Source organism: Lathamus discolor, chromosome 4 (assembly GCF_037157495.1).
Source record: "Lathamus discolor isolate bLatDis1 chromosome 4, bLatDis1.hap1, whole genome shotgun sequence".
Classification (NCBI taxonomy): domain Eukaryota; kingdom Metazoa; phylum Chordata; class Aves; order Psittaciformes; family Psittacidae; genus Lathamus; species Lathamus discolor.
The window spans coordinates 2,049,488-2,067,647 of NC_088887.1; the positions used below are offsets into that span (position 1 = coordinate 2,049,488).

Below are 18,160 nucleotides of genomic sequence, written 5' to 3' on the forward strand. Positions count from 1 at the left end.
GGGACTTTGTCTACAATGCACAAATTACACCGATTTCTTAAAGGCATTAAGTACAAAATTTGCTGTCAGGGTCAGCAGAGCTCTCTGCAGCGTTTGAGGCTGGCGTGAAAGGCCTCGCTTTTTCTGGCAGGTATTTTATGCCAACCTCTCGTCTGTAGCACTGTTGCTCGTTTATGTACAGTACACAAAAAGCACCAGGTCTGCACCTGCAAACTAAGCAAAGCCCATGCGCTAAGCTTAAAAGAACAGTTCCACTTCTCCGATGCGCTTGTGAGATTAGAACCAGAGCAGACTCCACTTCAGCATAAGCTCCCCTCAAAACACTTCTGCTGCAGTTACTTTCCCCAGCAGAGCCTTGAAGATTCATTAGTAACAATACATAAGACAGCACATTCCATACTTCAAACAGAAAAGTCATTTACATCTTGCAGGAATACCTACGCTTCCCAAGACTTCTACTACAGTCGGTCTCGCTTTCATTCTTTGCAAGGGGGTTTCCACTACATCAGTTAGCATTAAAAATGGCAATTTCTCAATGAAAGGCTGTAATTTGAGTAGTGATAGAGAACGCAGGCATTTGAGGCCTGGTTCTGTTGTCAGCTGTGCATTCTTTCGCCTTCAAGAAACCAGAATAAACACGCACACTGCAGTCTTAGGAAAGTACCGGCAACACACAGTGCAAAAACGTGCTGAACTAAGTGACTTCCTAAGTAAATAAGAGACGCAGATTTATCAAGCCAAATGCATTGGAGCCTTGTGCCAGCTGCCTATTCAATTTGCATTTTCTCCAACTACACTTGAAAAATAGCTAGTTTTAATGCTCATTTTGCAAGAAACAGTTAAGGCAGTCCCCTGAAGCCTTCTGTTGGCAGCAAAGCAGACTTCTGTCTTTGAAAACAGAGAGGAAGGATTCAAGAGGGCTTTTCAGGGGAAAGCTACAAACTCCGAAATGACTGCAGATGAAATTCTTTTCCCTTGAGACTTCCAGTCGTGTACAGCAAATTCCTGTTGGGAATTGCAAAGGTATAGTTATGTTTCTGAAGAAACCACAGGAAAATGTTCTGCCCTGCCGTGGTTCATCTAGAACCAGAAAAACACTTCAAGTATGAGATTCCTAGTAATTGTCTTGCTTTTGGAAACTTGCTGACCTCCTGTGTTGGTGTTCCAGCAACGTTATAATCTTTCCTAGGTCAGCTACTCCTTTAGCTCCATGCTCCCTGGCAAGAGCCTGCTATCTCATCACAGGAATTAGATACAGCTATCTAACATGTTTGGCTGCTGCCATATATCTCTGTCTTCAAAAAACAAGTGTAAACCTCTCAAGCTCATATATACCGCTGATGCATAAACATACAAGTTGAAATAACATAGCGGTAAGTGTGTTACTGTCTCCTAGGGCATGAGTACTTAACAGGCCACTTCCAGGCTTTCTTACTATTCTGCTCTGTACATAGCACCATGCATTTTCAAGACATCCCCACACACACATCCATAACATGTTTTTTTGTTGGGTTTATTTTTTCAGCTAAGGCCAAAGAAAGAAATTCAAGATCCCTTTCTATGGCTTCCCTTGCCAAGACAAAGCTGTCTTTCATGCCTCCTTTAGGATGCTTCTGCTTGCCTCTCTAAACCAACAAAATACTATTTCATAAGCTTTTTCTGCTTTGTCAAGTGATCTTTCAGTCAGCTTCACTCGATCATCCAAGTCTTCTGCCCAACAGTACTGTTTGTTTGACTCCATTTAAGCACCGACCTGCTCCTTCACATACATCTGGGTGCATCAGTATTTAATAGTACTCCATTTACCTTCCTCCAGAATGTGAATAGCAAGAGCTATTCCTGGCCAAGTCAGATGTCTACTTGACATAGATTCTTATTTTGGAGACACTCGCGGCGTATCTTTACCGAAGATCACACAGGTAGCTAAGCAGTCAGAGACACTTCCCAAGAACATACACCCAGCAGTTCATAGCTTGGAGGGGACTTTCAAAAGAAGAGGAAATGCCTTTGTACACAGTAGATGTGACTACAGCAGCATTACCTTATGTTCTTTTTAAAGATAAGCACCATTTGTCCTTGTCTTCATTATATTGAATAACACCTCTTTAAGCAGACTACTGGCTCACTAAGTTTTTTAACGTAGCACAAGAAAGAAAAGCAAGAAGTCTTACATTCACGATGGATTTCGCAGCCTGCAGCGAATAATTTCCTGCTATCTAACAGAGCTTCCAGTCTCTTGCAGCCTGCCCAAAACAGTGTACCAAGCTCATATCCAATCCAATAGACTTTGCTTCTCCAAGCCAGTCAAAGCTAATACTGTACAACAATGATTTGCTCTTGGAGAGCAGATTTATTAACACAACACCAGGACTACAAACCCAGAAATCCCCTGCTGCATTCTTAGTGTCCACCTTTCCCTCATCCCCCTAATTATCTGCAAAGGAGTTTATTCCTTGTAAGCTTCTTGTTCAGGCTGATAAGCATTGCATTCTGAATCCTTTGCAGATCTCAGATTTGCCGCTCGTGCTCCTAGCATAGAAACCAAGCAACTGTCTCCATTTTGACAATGCTTACCTCCCACCCTCTCCAGCTTCTCTCTCAGTTCAGAATCCTGCTTTTTCTTAACAAGAGGCCTCCTCTTGAGATGCATACTCTTATCAGATGGCCCTGAGACACTTCCGTTCACTTGATCCTACAACATGGAACCGCTAAGGCCATTCGTTATAACTGGTTAAGACTTTCTCTTTCCCTAGGCTTGTAACAAACCCTTTACTTTCAAACACATGAATTGCAGTGCCCACAAAACTGGATCTCTTAGCTTCTTAAAGCAAAAGTTAAGACTAAGATCACAGAACACATTACTTACTGGAAGGAGATCTAGTTCTATATTCTGGGTTACAGTGAAGTGTGATGGACCCATGCATTTTGGTTGAACAATGAGAAATGTTGATTCTACGTGTATCTATGAACGGGGTGTCTAAATTCAGTTGCTGGCAAATGCCAAAGCTATGTCCACTTTAAAATAGCGTCATTTTTCATCGTGATAATTACAACCTCAGAACCAGTATAAAGTGTAAGTATTCCCACAACTTTCAGCATTTTTGCATCCATTCCTTCTCATCAGCTCATTTCATTTATAATAAAGCTCCAAGTAGTTAGGAGTCTATATCCCCTTTTGACTCAAATGGAAGGGTAAATTACATTAAACAAGACTAACCCACTCCTTCATGTTCAAATAAGATGCTAATCCAGCAAATCGTTTTTTCAGCACTGATCTAAGGCAGTTAATGTAAGAATAACATTCCAAGGTAATAACATCCCAAATAAGCATATGCTGCAAAAGACATTTTCTCACATAAGAGCTGTTCTTGAAGAGTAATGTTTTAAATTGCTCCTTAGAATACACTGAGGGCTATTTCAATGTATGTATTCCAGAAAGACAAACATTGCAATGTGATTCATTTCTGCTCTTAAGAAACCCTTCCCACTTCTACATTATACATAATTGGAAATAAAACCGTTTGCTCTGTAGGAAAAAAACCCCAAGAGATCCTCAGAAGTTAAGAGAAAGCTTCTTTGACAGTGCTCTGAGTGCAAGCTTCCTCTGGAAGAAGCTACTCTGATTCAGAGAAGGGCTTCTCTACCCAAACACAGGCATGTTCTGTTAGACTGTAAAGATAAATACACAGTAAGCCACATGTTGATTTACCCTCTCTTTCCTCAACCGTTCTGGATTGTGGGACGATTCATAGGCTTTAAAGAATGGAAGAAGCATATTATGACATCCTTACCTGACCTTCCAGAGCTAGCAATGGCATAATTTCTGCATCATCTCTCTAAATCCTGTTTCAGGCTCTCTCAGCAATGCACTTTCAGACATGGGTTAGAAACCTCAAGAGAGAAAGAGTCAAAGAGCGCTCATAGGTAAAATAGCTCTGTAATTTAGCTTAAGAGGTATCTAAATACCTTTGTGGAATTCAACACAACATCACAAACAGGAAGGCTTAGAGTATGGGTCTCATAGGAATGTTACAGAAGTAGGTTTGTATCAGGAAAAACTGAACTAACAGTCCTATACATGCTCTTCTGTGGCAAGACAAGTGGATAATAAATGCAAGTACGCACATAAATAGTTTATCCGTGCCTCGGAGGCAAGCACTGAAGGAGCCCGCCCGTTTGCTAGCGAGGTTGTAAAAGCCTGAGCCACATTTCCTGTTTGTAAGAAAGCGAGTGAAAAAAAGAAGACCAGAGACATTTAAAATTAACGGCAACTCTAGAGATAGGTTCATGCTGCCAGGTCCCAAACAGGAGAGCATCCAAGATCTGCCAGCATAACTTGATTTCCTGTTGGATAAAGGGGCGGGGAGCAGTCCTTGAAACAACAATGCCAGGTAAGCCTTATCTTTTCTGTATTACAAACTTGTGAACAACGGAGCAGTAACAACACACTATGGCAGACTACCAGCCTTCAAGAAGGTTGTTCTGAAGTTCAATTATTAGTAATAATCATGATGATGACGAGTCATCATCAACAGCTTAAAGCTGCATCGATTAAGGTTTGTTAAGGAAGACTAAGCATTGGTGTTAGTTTTGCACTTAAAATATTTACTGTGCTGAGGGCTTCCTTACTTTACATTGTGCCGCTTCCCTTCTGAAGTTGAATCTTGCAAAGCAATTAGTTATGTGCTAATTAATTGCAGTTTAAGGAATCCTTTCCGGAGAATTAATCCTGGCTTAAAAACTCACACAGGTGGAAGCATCTTTAATGCCAATTTAACAATCATCAGTCTCTTAATGGGTTTCTTTTTCTAAGGGTCATTAATACAGAACATTATTTATCTCGCCATTTAATTGGAGAGAGTTAAAAAAGAAGAGCTAATTTTATCTCATCTTCGACAAATTTGAAGACAGAAACAACAGGAAACAAACCATTACCTTCCTGTCACCCTTTGTGATGGATTCTCTAAACAAACTATCTTAGAACAAGAAGGAATGAAACTTAGTGCTTCTGCTACCTATTCTTTGCTGTTAGGAGGATAAACAACTGTTTCTACCCCAAATTGTTAAATCTCGCCCCTTATACCTGAAGGTAAGTGCATGATTATGTCTGCTCCTTTGAGCTGAAATAATATGGAAGTGCAAAAATTCATCCAGGAAAGATGTGAATTTTTGGGGTCTTTTGGTTGGTTATTTTGTTTTATTCTGTTTGCTTCTTCACCCACCTTCTTCCCCCCCCCCCCATTACAATATAATGAAGCCTGCAAAGAGAAAGCCTAAGAACAAACGCCCAAAACTCTGTTGATTTCCATGTCTTGTCTCTGTTGGTGTTGAAAGTTGTCATAGGTTTAAACAGGAGAAAAAGTAGAATGAACTATGTCTTTAGAAAGTCTTTTGTTTGTCCATATCTCGTTGTGTGAACAAAGTACACTTAGCTTACAGCAGTGTAAAATATTCTAAGAGGAGGTGAGTAACCTCATCCCTCGAGTCAGAAAAGTAAAGAACCTCATCCAGATGGAGTAAATTACCTAGCGCACTTGGATACAACTCCAAGATTGACCCTGTTTCCAACCAGGAATGAAAGAACAGCAGAATAGGAATGTATCATTAATACTAGAAATCTTCTGGCATTAAGTATTCAAAATACTGTCATCTTTATATTAATAAAATACAGTACTCTCCCCACTCACACATGCCAACTATTTCTAACAATAAAATGAGAATTGCCATAGAACCATAAAATGGTTTGGTTTGGAAGGGACCCTAAATATCATCTAGTTCCACACACACACATCCCCCCCCGCCCCACGGGTAGGGACATCTTCCACTTGACCATTCCAAGGCCCTTGCCGTGGAACCTTTGGACATACAATGAACTCTTTTCTTCCACAGAGGAGCACTTTACTTTAAGAACAGCTTCCATATGATTTCTTAAGAACAAACTATTATCACTCTTGGGTTTTCCCATCACTGACGGACTATCACAGAAAAGCCTGATGGATGTGAGCATATCCTATTAGAATCACAGAGTACTATTCCCAGGGGCCTAGTTTTTCTATAGGACTTTTCTTCAAAAATATAACAAAATGTTAAAAAATATTCAATTTGACAACAGCTACATGAAGAAACCCCCTCAAAATAGTGTTATGGGCTCTTTGGAATAAATACGTAATACATAAATAATAAGACTCTGTTTTTTCTACATCTGACAATAGGTGACTTGAATGAGAATTGAAATCAGAGAACAGAATAAAAGACACTAATTCAGAACAGACTGTCATTACTGATAGACTTCTTTTTTGGTTTATTTCTCACTCTCCATCCACATTCACCTCATCTTTCTTTTGTCTTCAGCACCACCAGGTTACTGTTGCAGTTTGCATCTGATATTATACATATAGGGACATCAGTGTAGTTATCTGAGGAAAGAAATTATTCTTCATACAGGTATTCATATTTACTGCTACTGCTCCTGTTCTCGAAGTAGTAAATATATAAATAAGGCAGTAATAAATGTAAATAGCTAGCACGTTGGCAACAACTATAAGGGTAGTACAGGAACACCTGGAGAGAGCTGGGAGTCGTATAGCTGTAAAGCTAAGATATAAAATCAAAATCTCTCACAATTTGTATTTGGAAATTAAGATTAACTTGAAACTGACATTAGACAAGCACAGAGCACTCAGAGCAGCACCCGTGTGTCTCTGATCAAAGTCTTTACTATGGTTTCATGGGGTAAATAAAACCAGCTGTTGTTTCGGAAATATAAGTAGTGTTTTCTGACAAACAAAATAGCTCACATTGCAAAGACAAAAAGCCTAAAAAAGATACTGAAGTCGCACTTACGTTTGAATACATGCTACTGAAATACACAAGCAGATGTTTAAGTCAGAGCTGTGGAAAATAAGTAGTGTTCAGCTAGGAATACATTTAAACGTTGTTTTCTTCATCTCCCCCCACCCATGCAGTTTTCTAAATCACATTTAAGAACTATTGATTGTGAGATGTATAACATTGGTATGTTTTCTTAGAAATCCAAGTTTCGTATCTTCTGTTTTGATCGAATACTTTTAAAGTCCTAGGGAAGTGGGAATGCTCAGGCTCCGTAGAATTCAAACCTGAAACTGAAAAGGGAAACAACTCTTTTCGAAGAGTTACTCTTTTCCAGATAATAATTTCAATCAAAATAATACTTGTCATCAAAAATTTGGCTTCCTCCAGTTCACTTCAGGGGCTGAAAACATCAAACTGAAACTAAGAGATCTCCTCCCACCCTGGAAATACCAAGTTAAAATAGGACTCCTGAATCACTAAGATAAATCACAGCATTCAATATGAAGAAAAAGGTACATACTTACACCAGAACCGTACTGTAGGTATTCACTCATTCTTTTTATTCACTCATTCGTTTCATTCTAATGAATCACAGGGCTGTAATTTCTATCACAGTTACACGCGCTTCCCTTCTCTTAGGCCCCAATACTACATCTGATTCCTGGAAAAGGAAAGAGTTTGTAGGAAAAGAAACACAAAACAAAAATAAGAAAAATGGAAAACAAGCACTTCAGAAAACACATAAGGAGAAGGAAAGATGACTTATTTAGGCACTACATGGAGACTTATGCAGGATTTTTATAGGATGCAAATATTGAATGACTAACCAGGTTCCAAACACTGGTGGTTCTTCACATGGCCTGATAACAGCTTCTCAAGGTCATGTCTCCCTTCCTTTTAACCCCTTCTTTGAAAAGTGGGAATAATACATACCTGCTTCATGACGGTGTTGTCTCTCCTCATGAATGCCTGTATCTCATTGAAAAAGTGCCTCTCACCATGAAAAGTAGCATTGCAGTGATGGAGAAACCTGAAACACCTTCGGGAGGACTTCAGTAGGAGAACAGAAAGGAATGGAAATAAGATGTTTAGGTTAAAAGGAAGGCTCAATGGCCACTGGAAGTACCATGTCTGAAAATCAGTTACAAGTCAAAGTTACAGCCTATGTGCTCCGTTTTGTTCCTTTCAAGAGAGTTCTGACCAGGAAGGAAACCTGCATTTGTAGGAGGCCGTATGATTTGTGATTAGTTTTAATACCAAGTGTCATCTTGTTTCATCATCATAAAAACATCTGTGGCTTGGTATAAAACAAAACTAAAAGAGCTTTTTCAGCACAAGCATAATTAGGGAATGAAACTTGTAAGGAGCAGTTCCTAAAGTGAGCCGGAGCCGGTCAGCCAAGGAACAAAGTTCTGTCTTCTCAGCAGAAGCAAATGCATTGCCCCCTCCCACCCCTGACTGGCAACATGGGAAGGAGTATTCCTGTACTTCCTTACCTCAGCTTCCATTAAGAAGCAAACAAATATTGGCCTCCTGAAGGAATTCAGCTATATCAATACCAAATCGGTGTATTAAGGACCTGCTTGAATCTCTCTCTGACAGCATCATCCGATCTTTCTCATCTTCTCATCTGCTCCAGCTAGAATTTCTGTGTGATGCCAGTGGGACGAGTCTTTACGTCCAACACTCCAAACCTGAAACATAAACAAGCCTCTGGGGAAAGTGGAAAATGCAGCTCCAAGCTCCTTTCACTCCTGTATTTGGGTTCAGCATTTCCTCTGGCAGGGAATGGTTCCGCAGGCAATTTGCAGCCACACTGGTCATTCTGGCCATTAAACTGCTATAAACAGGCTATCTATCTTCTTCAGCATTGTCTGGGATGGAAAATTTGTACCAGATAGGTTAATTGAAGAATTCATTAAATGACCAAATACATTCAGTGCAGGGAGATTCCTTCCTGTGTTTCTAATAGGGCTCAAAAGAGAGACACAGGCAGTGCAAAAGGAGGCTTTGTTCAATTAAGCTGTCCCATCTTTCACCAAGTGATTCTTCAGGAGCTGTTTGGGTTAATCTCTGCAGTCATTCTGGGGGGGTCACTGGTTCTCAGCTACTGCTCATCCTATGCCACTACATCCTCTGCTTTCTCAGGAAGTACAGCGAGTGTATGAGTACAAGTGGTTTTAATGGGAGATGCAAGAAAGCACGTATCAACCTTAGAAATTTGTTGCAGGTATTGTTAAACCATGATTCAGAGACATTTCAAGAGAAGGAAGTTGTTTTGACTGACTTCATCTTCCGAACTACATCCACGAACTCCAAAATTCAGCCAGAAATTCGCTGCAAATAGTAAGTAAAAGGCAATTACAAAAATCATTTAAAAGCTATTCACTAAAATGACTTTTTTCTTTAGCAAGTTCTGATTTTTACTGCACCTTACAGGCAAACCAATAGCCCAGCCTTTGGCTGAATTCCTATGAAGCAGTAGTTCTGCTAACACTTTATTGATGTTGCTTTCTTATTATCTAGCATCTGGTTTTGCTATGAATTATGTAGCTTGTATAGCAATGGCTGTCACAGGGTAAACAACAAAACAGCAGCTTCAATTACAGAAAGCAAAAATCAGCCAACTTAAACCACGACAAAAGAATAGAGCAAAACTATTAGACACCATAAAATACAACCCTATTTTCTTTCAGTTACAGACATGGACTGCCATTTTTCTGTCTGGGGAGTTCTGGCCTTTTTGAGTTTGGCCCTGGTTGTTTCCTTGGTATTGAACATTTCACACTATATGACAAAGAAGCAAGGTAAGTAATGTTGTCTCTCAGTAAGGAATGGAGTTGGAGTGATTAAAGCATCTGTAAGGGAAAGCCATCACTGCTGGGAGATTTCAAGCCAACAAACTGACTCATATGAATCGTTATCCTTTGGCAAGAAAGATCCTAGCAGAGAGGATATAACTTAAAACTTTATAGGAGTTTTAAGTCAGGTATGATTACAGAATGCTCGCTAGCTGCCTAATCCACTGCTAAATACAGCTACCCAAATCCATACTCTGAAGACAAACCAACAGCGTGAAGAACCTAGTTCTGGCTATATTTTTAAACCTATTTTTAACATCTGTAATTTCCTTTTTTTCAAATGTACTGACTCAAAATACATTGGAGGGAATTTTCTCCTCCCCAAGTTCCCGAATGCTTCTTTGAATTTCAGATTCATACGCCTTTTGTACGTAATCGGTTGACTTGGGAAAAAATACAAATGAAACAAAGATCTAATTGCTTTTCGTCATGGGATGCTAGCCTAGCTCTTAACTCAATGTGTCACAATAAGGAACTGATTTAATTTGTGCTAGAGGGTGACTACAGTCATACTCTGGTTTGGGTGAAAATTAACTATGACTTTATGCCAGTGCAACCTCTGGTATGCATGCAATTCTATAGGTATTTAGTTGTACAATCCCCACCAGTCCCACTCAGGGAAAGCTGCCTTTACACAGGGTAAACCATATCTGTGCTATGCACATAAGGGTGGGCAGACACTGGTGGATTCAACCGCGTTAAACACACATACGTACATGATCTATGCGAACAGAAGGTCTGTAGTTATAAACTGCGCTCATAAAGTATTGAAGAATTAGATTATTACAGGGTATTAAAAGAGCTGCTGGAGTGTTTTGGGATGGGGGGGGCTTTGGGGGTTATTTTGTCTTTTAGTGCTACTAGGTAGATATTTCTGTAACAAAATATCACAATCATTTACAAAACTAACCTTGAGCAAGGCTTCAGTCAGGCTGGCTGCTGCTGCAGTGTCATGGGATTGGAGGTAACCGTGGTAAATTCTGGAGTGCTGGAGCAGAGGCCAGGAAGTCTGGCGTTCCTGAGTCATTCATCAAGCTCTAGCAACAAATCTCTTTGTAGCCATTGCCTTTCTGTTTCAGTCTTCATCTCTGTGGATCACAGGATATCTCTCAGAGATACAAGCAACAGAAGCAGTGAAATAAATAAACCCTTCATCACGTAATGTGAACGCGATGCACCCCCCCCCCACGGCAGAGAAAAAGATGAGGTAGAAGCAGAAGGAGGAGGAAATAAAGAATTAATTACGTTACAGTGCCTTTTTGGGGCTGCGAGCCAATGTAGACTTTACAGCCACAGCACAGGGTTATAACACAAACATTTCTTGTGTTAATCAAAAGTGTTTGAGAAGAGCAGGGGGGCACCCAAAGGTCCTGAGAGCCGAGAGCTTTCGCTTTTGTTTCCTACAGTGTACTCAGAAGTATGAAAGCTGACGCAATTGTGCTGACGTGCTCATTTCCTTTTAACTTTATTTTTCCTTTTTATCAAATTTTCCAGCTAAATTATATAATGACTACGAAGACAACAGCCCAAGGTAAGCCGGACAAAACCACCTCTTTCTGACAAGCATGAAATAAGCAATACATAATGGCAGATGGCTTTGGAGGGGTGGCATCGGGGGGAAATCCAGTGTCTCATGCAGCCCGTCTGGAAATGTTAGGTTGTGAGCAGGATGGTTGCAGGGAAAAAAGAAGTTTTCCAAAGAAAACAGGGGGAAAAAAGAAATAAAATCGTGCAGGAGAGATATACTGCAGTCACTTTCTCAACAACAAAATAATTGCATCCTTATACGATAACTTTATCTATGAAAGAAGAATAAGATAGAGCAAAATCACTATTTACTATCACTCAAACTCAATAAAACTGTAATAATTTAAGAGAACTCTCAGAAAACAACAATAAATTATAGGCTGAGACTTGTGGAGCAATAATTTATCTGTATTTACATTTCATACTCTTCCTTTATGCATGATGTTCAAAAGCAGTAAACCAGAGACATTGCCAGTCCTGGCTCCCCCCATACCCCTTGATATGTTTGGTCGTGGTTTTTAGATCACATGCAATTTGCCATTGTTACATGTGTGTAAAACGTTTAGAGTAAAACAGTGGAATCCTAAATAAAGTATACGCTATGAATGAGAAGTATTTTTCCATTCCCCTTGTAGCTACAATAACCACCACACAGAAGATGACCCAGTTTATGGCAACCTTAATCAAGATGTTTTAGGTAAGTTTCACTTTCAGAGCAGGTGTGGTTAAAAGCTGACTGACGAACATTGTCTGTTTCTCAGACCTGAGAATCCACTGCTTTTCAATTGCTGTATTAATACCTACTTGGGATAGAACTGCAAAGCATCATACTGCTGAGACCAGATCTCATACTGAATTTGAGCTTTTACAGTCCAAATGGTTCTGTTCAGCCAAATATCTCAAAACCAAGAGGTTTTGTACATGTAAAGCTGCATCAGCTGAAATAACACTGAAGCATGTTAAAGCAATCCAAGACATAAACTACTCACTACCCAAAGCCAGCGCTCCCACAGAAGCTGGCGGAAACAGACACGCACCAGTTCTCTGCTATGGCTATCCACAGATCATCAGCGACATTAACAAACATGCTGAAACAAGCCCAGCAGCTGAATGGTGGGCACACATTGCTTTTCTCCGCTCTAGTGGGCTGTAGTTAATAACCCTTTGCAGAGAGATAGAACATTAAAGGCGATAACATATAATTGCAGCTAGAGCTCGATATGATGAAGGTATGCCTCTCAAAGCCCTTATGGTATTAAAGCAGTATTTAAGTGACATGAACACAACTTTTTGTAAGCCTTATGTGGGGTTAAGCAAAACCAAAGTATTTAAGCCGTAAAAATAAATTAAAAACCCCACTCTTTTATATGGGGTTTGCCCAAATTTAACCAAGCCAACACTGAACTGCACTGACTACAACAGTCTGAAAACTGCAAGGAGGTAATCTGTTTTACTGATGACAAAAACAAGACAGAACATGAGCAAGGAACTTGAACCAAACTTGCAGAAAACAGAGGCAGGAATAGAAGTTAATCATTAGCTGCTGCAACTCACACTGTCTCAACTGAAGAAAAGTCCTCCTGTGAAAATACACCAGTATGTGGTTACCCCCTAACAGCAAAGCATCCTCCTAGCAGTCCAAACTGATGCCCACTTAGTGAATAATGAGAGACTTCCTCTCCATATGAGCAGAAAATGCTTTTCATTTTCATTGTATGTGTGTCTGCACTTAGCTGTTTGCCCCTCTGTAAGTAGAGGGAGAGCTCTGTGTGTGATTTTAATACAAACCAAACCTCCGCCAGAGTACGCTGGCAGGAGTTAGTTCTGTAACGGGGAGGATCTCTTGCTCCAAACATTTAAGGCTCGGTAGCTTGTCTTAATAACTAAAACTTTTTTCCGCTTTGATACATTATAGAGGAATGTTGTTATGAACAGATGACGTCCCAGCCTCAAAGACCAGTTAATCAGCTACAGGTACCTTTACTTTTGGGTTTCTGAATTAGGGTAACGTGGTCTGTCTCCGCTCTTGTGTTTATCCCATGACAATATATAACAAAAAACCTTTACACTGCTCATCATGAAAATTACCATGCCTTAGTGTCTCGGTTCATCAGGGAATATAAGCACAGGCTTGACCCTTTGCTCAATCTGGGTCATTACTGAGACAGCATAATTATAGGCAGCTCATTTCCATCCATATGGCATGATGAAGCTCAGTTGCAGGCATACAGATCAGGCTGATTTAAGCCTGCATCTAGCGCCGTGGCTTATGTAAAGAATTAGTTTTATTTAGTTTGGAAATGGAGCAGGTGAAAACACAATCTGCATCACACAATAATCATGACTTTGACCGCTCTGTCCTGCCCAGCACAAAATATCTATGTCTTAAATGAAAAAAGACTCTTTTGCTATTGATTTCTATTTCGTTGAGATACTTGGATGCCTAAAAGCAGGCAAGCTTCAATAAGATCTGTCTCTAATTGAAGCGCTCCTAGCATCAATTTCCTGAGTTGATTTCCAGGTATTTCAGAAGGACCGATTTCCAGCCTTATCTCTCAGGATACTTCCAGGGGGTAGAAATACTCTTTTCTTATCTAGACATTTGTTTTCATTAACTTCATGGAAACAGAAGAAACTATGAAAATCTAATGTCAAAAGTGCTCGGCAATTTGGCTGCAAAAGCAGAGAATCGGAGGAAAGACACACAAAAGCATACTTTTTGCACAGGAAATTACAACATACATATAGGCAAGAATCGCCCGTATTTGATTTTCTTTTCTTTCTGGGAAGAAAAACAGATCAAATGATGTCTTGCATCCCAAAGAACTTGGGCTGGTTATATAAGCTGCCCTCATTCTCACAGTCTTTCCAGTAATACCTTGATTTTTTCCTTACTGCCACTTTCCTAAGAGCGCCAGTTATTTGCCATGAGGTTACTTTGGTCTGTTTTCTGTACTCCGACAGCTTAATCCTGTGCATCATTTTTACTTTTAATGAATGCATTTACAGCTAGTTGGGGTACACTTCAGCCACTATGGATGATTAGAATGCAGACATACTCAAAGTCTTAAACATGGTTTTAAAGCAAGCGTAACTACTCAATGCTAAAGTGAATCTCCTTCTAGGTGGAGCCTGCCAATCAGATGTGTTATGCCTCGCTTGATCACAGTGTGAAGGGAAAACGCAGAAAACCAAGGAGAAAGACAGACCCTTCCTTAGAAGAGGATGAAGGAAGATCATCTAACCACACCACGATGGCTTCCAAAGTCAGCATTTACCTCAATAGTGAGCAGCTGGCTGCTGAAAACACAGCAACAGTAGAAGCCATTCATGATGACCCCATTCGATTAATGGGTTTGATTCATACTGCAAAAGGAGAGAACATTTGAATTGTCTTCGCGAACCAAATACGCAATCAGAAGCCGAGATCTGCTTGTTCATTCTGAGGGAACAGTGACTCTCTAGAGATAACACTGGAGAGAATTATACCAAAAAATGGTATAAAATGGTTAAGTGTTCCCTAAGTGTCTTCTGAGCGTATTTACAGACTAACCAAGAAATAAATGCAGATCCAGACTGTGAATTTGAAGGATCTGAAGACATTTTAAAAGGCAGCTGTAGAAGTTGGTATTTCAGCATCATATGGTATTGATTCCAGTGAAAACGAATCACTGAATCTTTGGGGTTGGAAAGGACTCTTGGAGATCATCTTGTCCAACCCCTCTTCCAAGGCAAGGCCATCTAGACTCCTTAGTTTAAAACAACTATCAAGTTTCAGACAGTCCCCAAAGACCCACTCGGTTTTCTGTAGAGCTTTAGCAGAGTATAACTTCTCCTCCAGAAAGGTTTCAGCAGTACTTTTGGAAGGAAACCATGTTTCATACTTGCACACTGAACGATTTAGTTGTTTTTCTCGATTAAAAACTGATCTGCTGTTCACCACTCTGTACTTCCCCACTGTGACTGGTCTATGGTAACAGCACAGTATATCTAAAGATAATTGGAGAATAATTTAACAGCTTGTTTAAAGCAGCAACTGCGCATCGTGCAAGATTTAGCAATATCCCTATCTTCAGTTTCCTTCTGTGAGCAATACCAGGATACATCTCAACTCTCAGCTCCTCTGCTAACGTAATGTTGTATCCAGCTGTATTCAAGAGTCCATAAAGACATTAGGAAATGGCCTGTAACAATAAGTCTCCTAGGCGGGATTTTTTTCCTTCTAGTATCCTATGTGATGTTTACTTTCCTATTGGGTTTTACATTGCCGTTGTTCCCAACTATTTTGCTAAAGTAGAAAGAGCTTTCTGTTTCCCCTGATAATTCACATACTGTGTGAACATTCATCTTCAGACTTTAAACTCATCAGATGATAAGCTTTTATGGAGTATGGATTTGCTTTTATGTTCTGGGAGCCATTAATTAGGAGTAGCAGCAGGAAACGGCAAGGCATCCTGATGCAGCATGCCTGCCTCTAGGTGTGCTTCTCAACGGTTCGTGCTTCTCAACAAAAGGATTAGTGCCTTTAAAATCTAGGCAGGGCACAGTGTCAAGGAGCTTGAAACTCTCGAGCACATAGAGAACCCTGCAAGCATCTCAGGCCTTGAAGGAGATAGCCCTGAAAGCAGTTAGGTGAAACAAACCGAAAACCCCGTAGTACAAAGAGCCAACAGCTCTTCTAAAAGCAGAAGTGAATGGATTCATCCAGAACTGGGACAAATTTATGAGGAAAAGATCAACATAAAAAAACCAGGCAAGACTATGCTTGACCAAAAGGAAGGGCCAACCCCTGCAGCCAAAGCTGCCCAGCAGCACTGCCCATCTTGTGCAAGCTCTTGCTTTTGTGTGCAAAAATCAAGTCAATACGCGTTTGGGCTGGTACACCCCAGAAACCAGGCAGACTAGGAACTGAAGTGATTCTTTATCACGGTCTTAAACCAACCACCAATGGATAAGCAAAAATAATGTCAAAGAATCAATTCGACCCGTTTCAACAGAGCACCACATTAAATGACAATCCTGACTAAGATCCTGAAGGGGGAAAGGAAGAAGGCAAAGCCAAAGCTCCAAAGATCCAAAGCTAAACACTAAGATATCAGTACATGAAGTACTAACTTAGTTTTACTAGACTGGAAGGAATTATACCTTATGGTACAGTCAGAACAAAATATTCATATACATCACCATGAACTTGCTTAGACTCACATATCAAAGTTATTTGAAGAGTATTAATATGTATTTCATATAAAACACTGCAATTTAGCTGGCACCAATCAGATGCAATACTCAGCCCTCCGAGACAATAAGGAGAGAGCTTTCTTAAACAATCTCTCAAGCAAATAAGCCCAGGCCTGAGTCCTTTGCCACTGTTTTCCAACATAAAAAACAAGGAATGCTGCACGTGCAATATAAATTGTGCACGCTTTGTACAAAAGTTGTTATCTCCCAGTTCTTTCACAGGATTTGCACTCTTGATTATGCCTTGCCTTTAAGAGTTCCAAAGTCAAAGAACTTCTGAGTTACCCAAATTCAACCTGCCATGTCAGCCTTACCATTAGTTTAAGGGAAATGAAGTACACACTGTACATCACTGTACATGGAACAATAATGCCACTTCATGAGATTCAGGTACATCTAGTTCCCTCTATTCTTGGCCTTCATTATTTAGTCCAGCTATTTATTTAGGCCAATTTTCAGCAACTGCTTTCCCTTGCAACATAGGCTGCTAAAAGAGCAGGGCACTTCTGTAAATATTCTCCATCATACACTTCCTTTCAATACTTAATCACTGCCTCCATTCAGTTTTTCACTGCTGCTCTCACAGACCCCACTTCAGGATCATCTTTAGTGGCCTAGCAGCTGTTTCCAAGGCATTTCTAATGCTGCCGTAGTCCAGATTTAGCTTTATTCCTCCAGCTCTTTACCCTCTGTCTACTTGAATAAGCAACCAAAACACCTATTTTTGTTTTCTAATGACTTTTGGAATGGGTCTCAAATGACTACTGAAATCATACATGGAACACTGCTCCATCTTCAAGCCAGGAGAGAAAGATCTACATAAATGATCATATATTAATTAAATGAGTTACATCTAAAGTACAACTAATTACAACAAAATACGTAAAGGAGATGCTAGGCCTTTGTTGATCCTATCTCAGTAACTTAACCCATTTTTCCAGGATTCTTCACAATTTTGAAGCAGAGGGAAGCAGCGTGAGGCTGGTTTTATTAACAGCAAGCTTAGCATCAGTTCAACAAAACAGCGAAGGAAGAGTAGACAAGGAAATACGGTGGAAGGAGCAAGTATGTTTGGAAGGGACAAAGAATGCAACTAAAAGAGACGTCAAATAGCACCATGAAGTATTTGTAAGTCTAGAAAGGTACAATCAAGGAATACATCCGCAGTGATGTGCAGATGCTATCTGTTTAAACAGCATTGTTAGGAAAAGCAACACAGGCTTCTGTTTGCATCATACTTTTAAGAGCCTGCTGACTCAAACGGATGTTGGAGAATCGAATTCTAAAAGTAACTGCGTAACTTCATCCCAATTTTTGCCACTGCTAGCACCAAAAAGGTGGCATTGGGATGAGCTTATGTTCCAACACCTTAAGAGAAATACCTCTTAAAATTCTTTCAAAGTAGTTTTCAGGGAGACAACTGCCATGTTGTCTGAATATACTTACCTTCCTACGTGGGTTAGCCTGCGTTCAGGCTACTGCATAGAAGTCGTATCCAGAGTCAGAACATGTCCAAAACCCAAGTCCAGTTTACCTTTAAGTTACTTCAGGACAGAAAACATAAATGGAGTTAAGTAATCTCTCAGTACTGAAATAAAGAGAAATACTGGGAAATAATTACCTCAACAAATCCAAGGGGAAGGTAGTTCATAAAGGATATTCCCTACAGTTCATCCATGTCTGAAACAGGAAATAAAATGAGC

At 40.1% G+C, this 18,160-nt stretch overlaps 1 protein-coding gene and 2 long non-coding RNA genes across 9 annotated transcripts in view; 1 reads left to right on the plus strand and 2 right to left on the minus strand.

The window, feature by feature from the left end:
* The window catches only part of LOC136012903 (uncharacterized), a 23,896-nt gene extending 20,028 nt beyond the window's left edge, over positions 1 to 3,868 (minus strand). Inside the window, exon 1 of the long non-coding RNA XR_010612059.1 lies at positions 3,792 to 3,868. This is a non-coding gene — a long non-coding RNA (uncharacterized LOC136012903). The remainder of the gene's footprint in view (positions 1 to 3,791) is intronic.
* Positions 1 to 15,595, plus strand: part of LOC136012900 (T-cell receptor-associated transmembrane adapter 1) — a 21,834-nt gene extending 6,239 nt beyond the window's left edge. The window contains exons 1-7 of one of the 3 annotated variants that reach the window (XM_065675978.1): positions 4,195 to 4,391; positions 9,062 to 9,177; positions 9,528 to 9,638; positions 11,187 to 11,223; positions 11,855 to 11,916; positions 13,135 to 13,193; positions 14,345 to 15,595. In XM_065675978.1, the coding sequence (XP_065532050.1) occupies positions 9,536 to 9,638; positions 11,187 to 11,223; positions 11,855 to 11,916; positions 13,135 to 13,193; positions 14,345 to 14,608 (525 nt within the window). In that variant the 5' untranslated portion in view covers positions 4,195 to 4,391; positions 9,062 to 9,177; positions 9,528 to 9,535 and the 3' untranslated portion in view covers positions 14,609 to 15,595. Of the gene's footprint in view, positions 1 to 4,194; positions 4,392 to 7,218; positions 7,344 to 9,061; positions 9,178 to 9,527; positions 9,639 to 11,186; positions 11,224 to 11,854; positions 11,917 to 13,134; positions 13,194 to 14,344 lie in introns of those variants that run through there. The other 2 variants (XM_065675979.1, XM_065675980.1) reach the window with 2 other exon arrangements.
* Positions 6,278 to 11,101, minus strand: LOC136012902 (uncharacterized). Of its 5 annotated transcripts, none has more exons than XR_010612058.1 (7): positions 10,948 to 11,101; positions 10,603 to 10,780; positions 9,044 to 9,168; positions 8,328 to 8,525; positions 7,765 to 7,881; positions 7,356 to 7,492; positions 6,278 to 6,891 (listed from the first exon to the last, which is right to left on the minus strand). It is a non-coding gene; the product is annotated as an uncharacterized LOC136012902 (long non-coding RNA). The 5 variants fall into 5 exon arrangements; XR_010612056.1 differs by having other exon boundaries at positions 6,278 to 7,121; positions 10,948 to 11,100; XR_010612057.1 differs by having other exon boundaries at positions 6,278 to 7,492; positions 10,938 to 11,101.
* Positions 15,596 to 18,160: the final 2,565 nt, after the last annotated feature.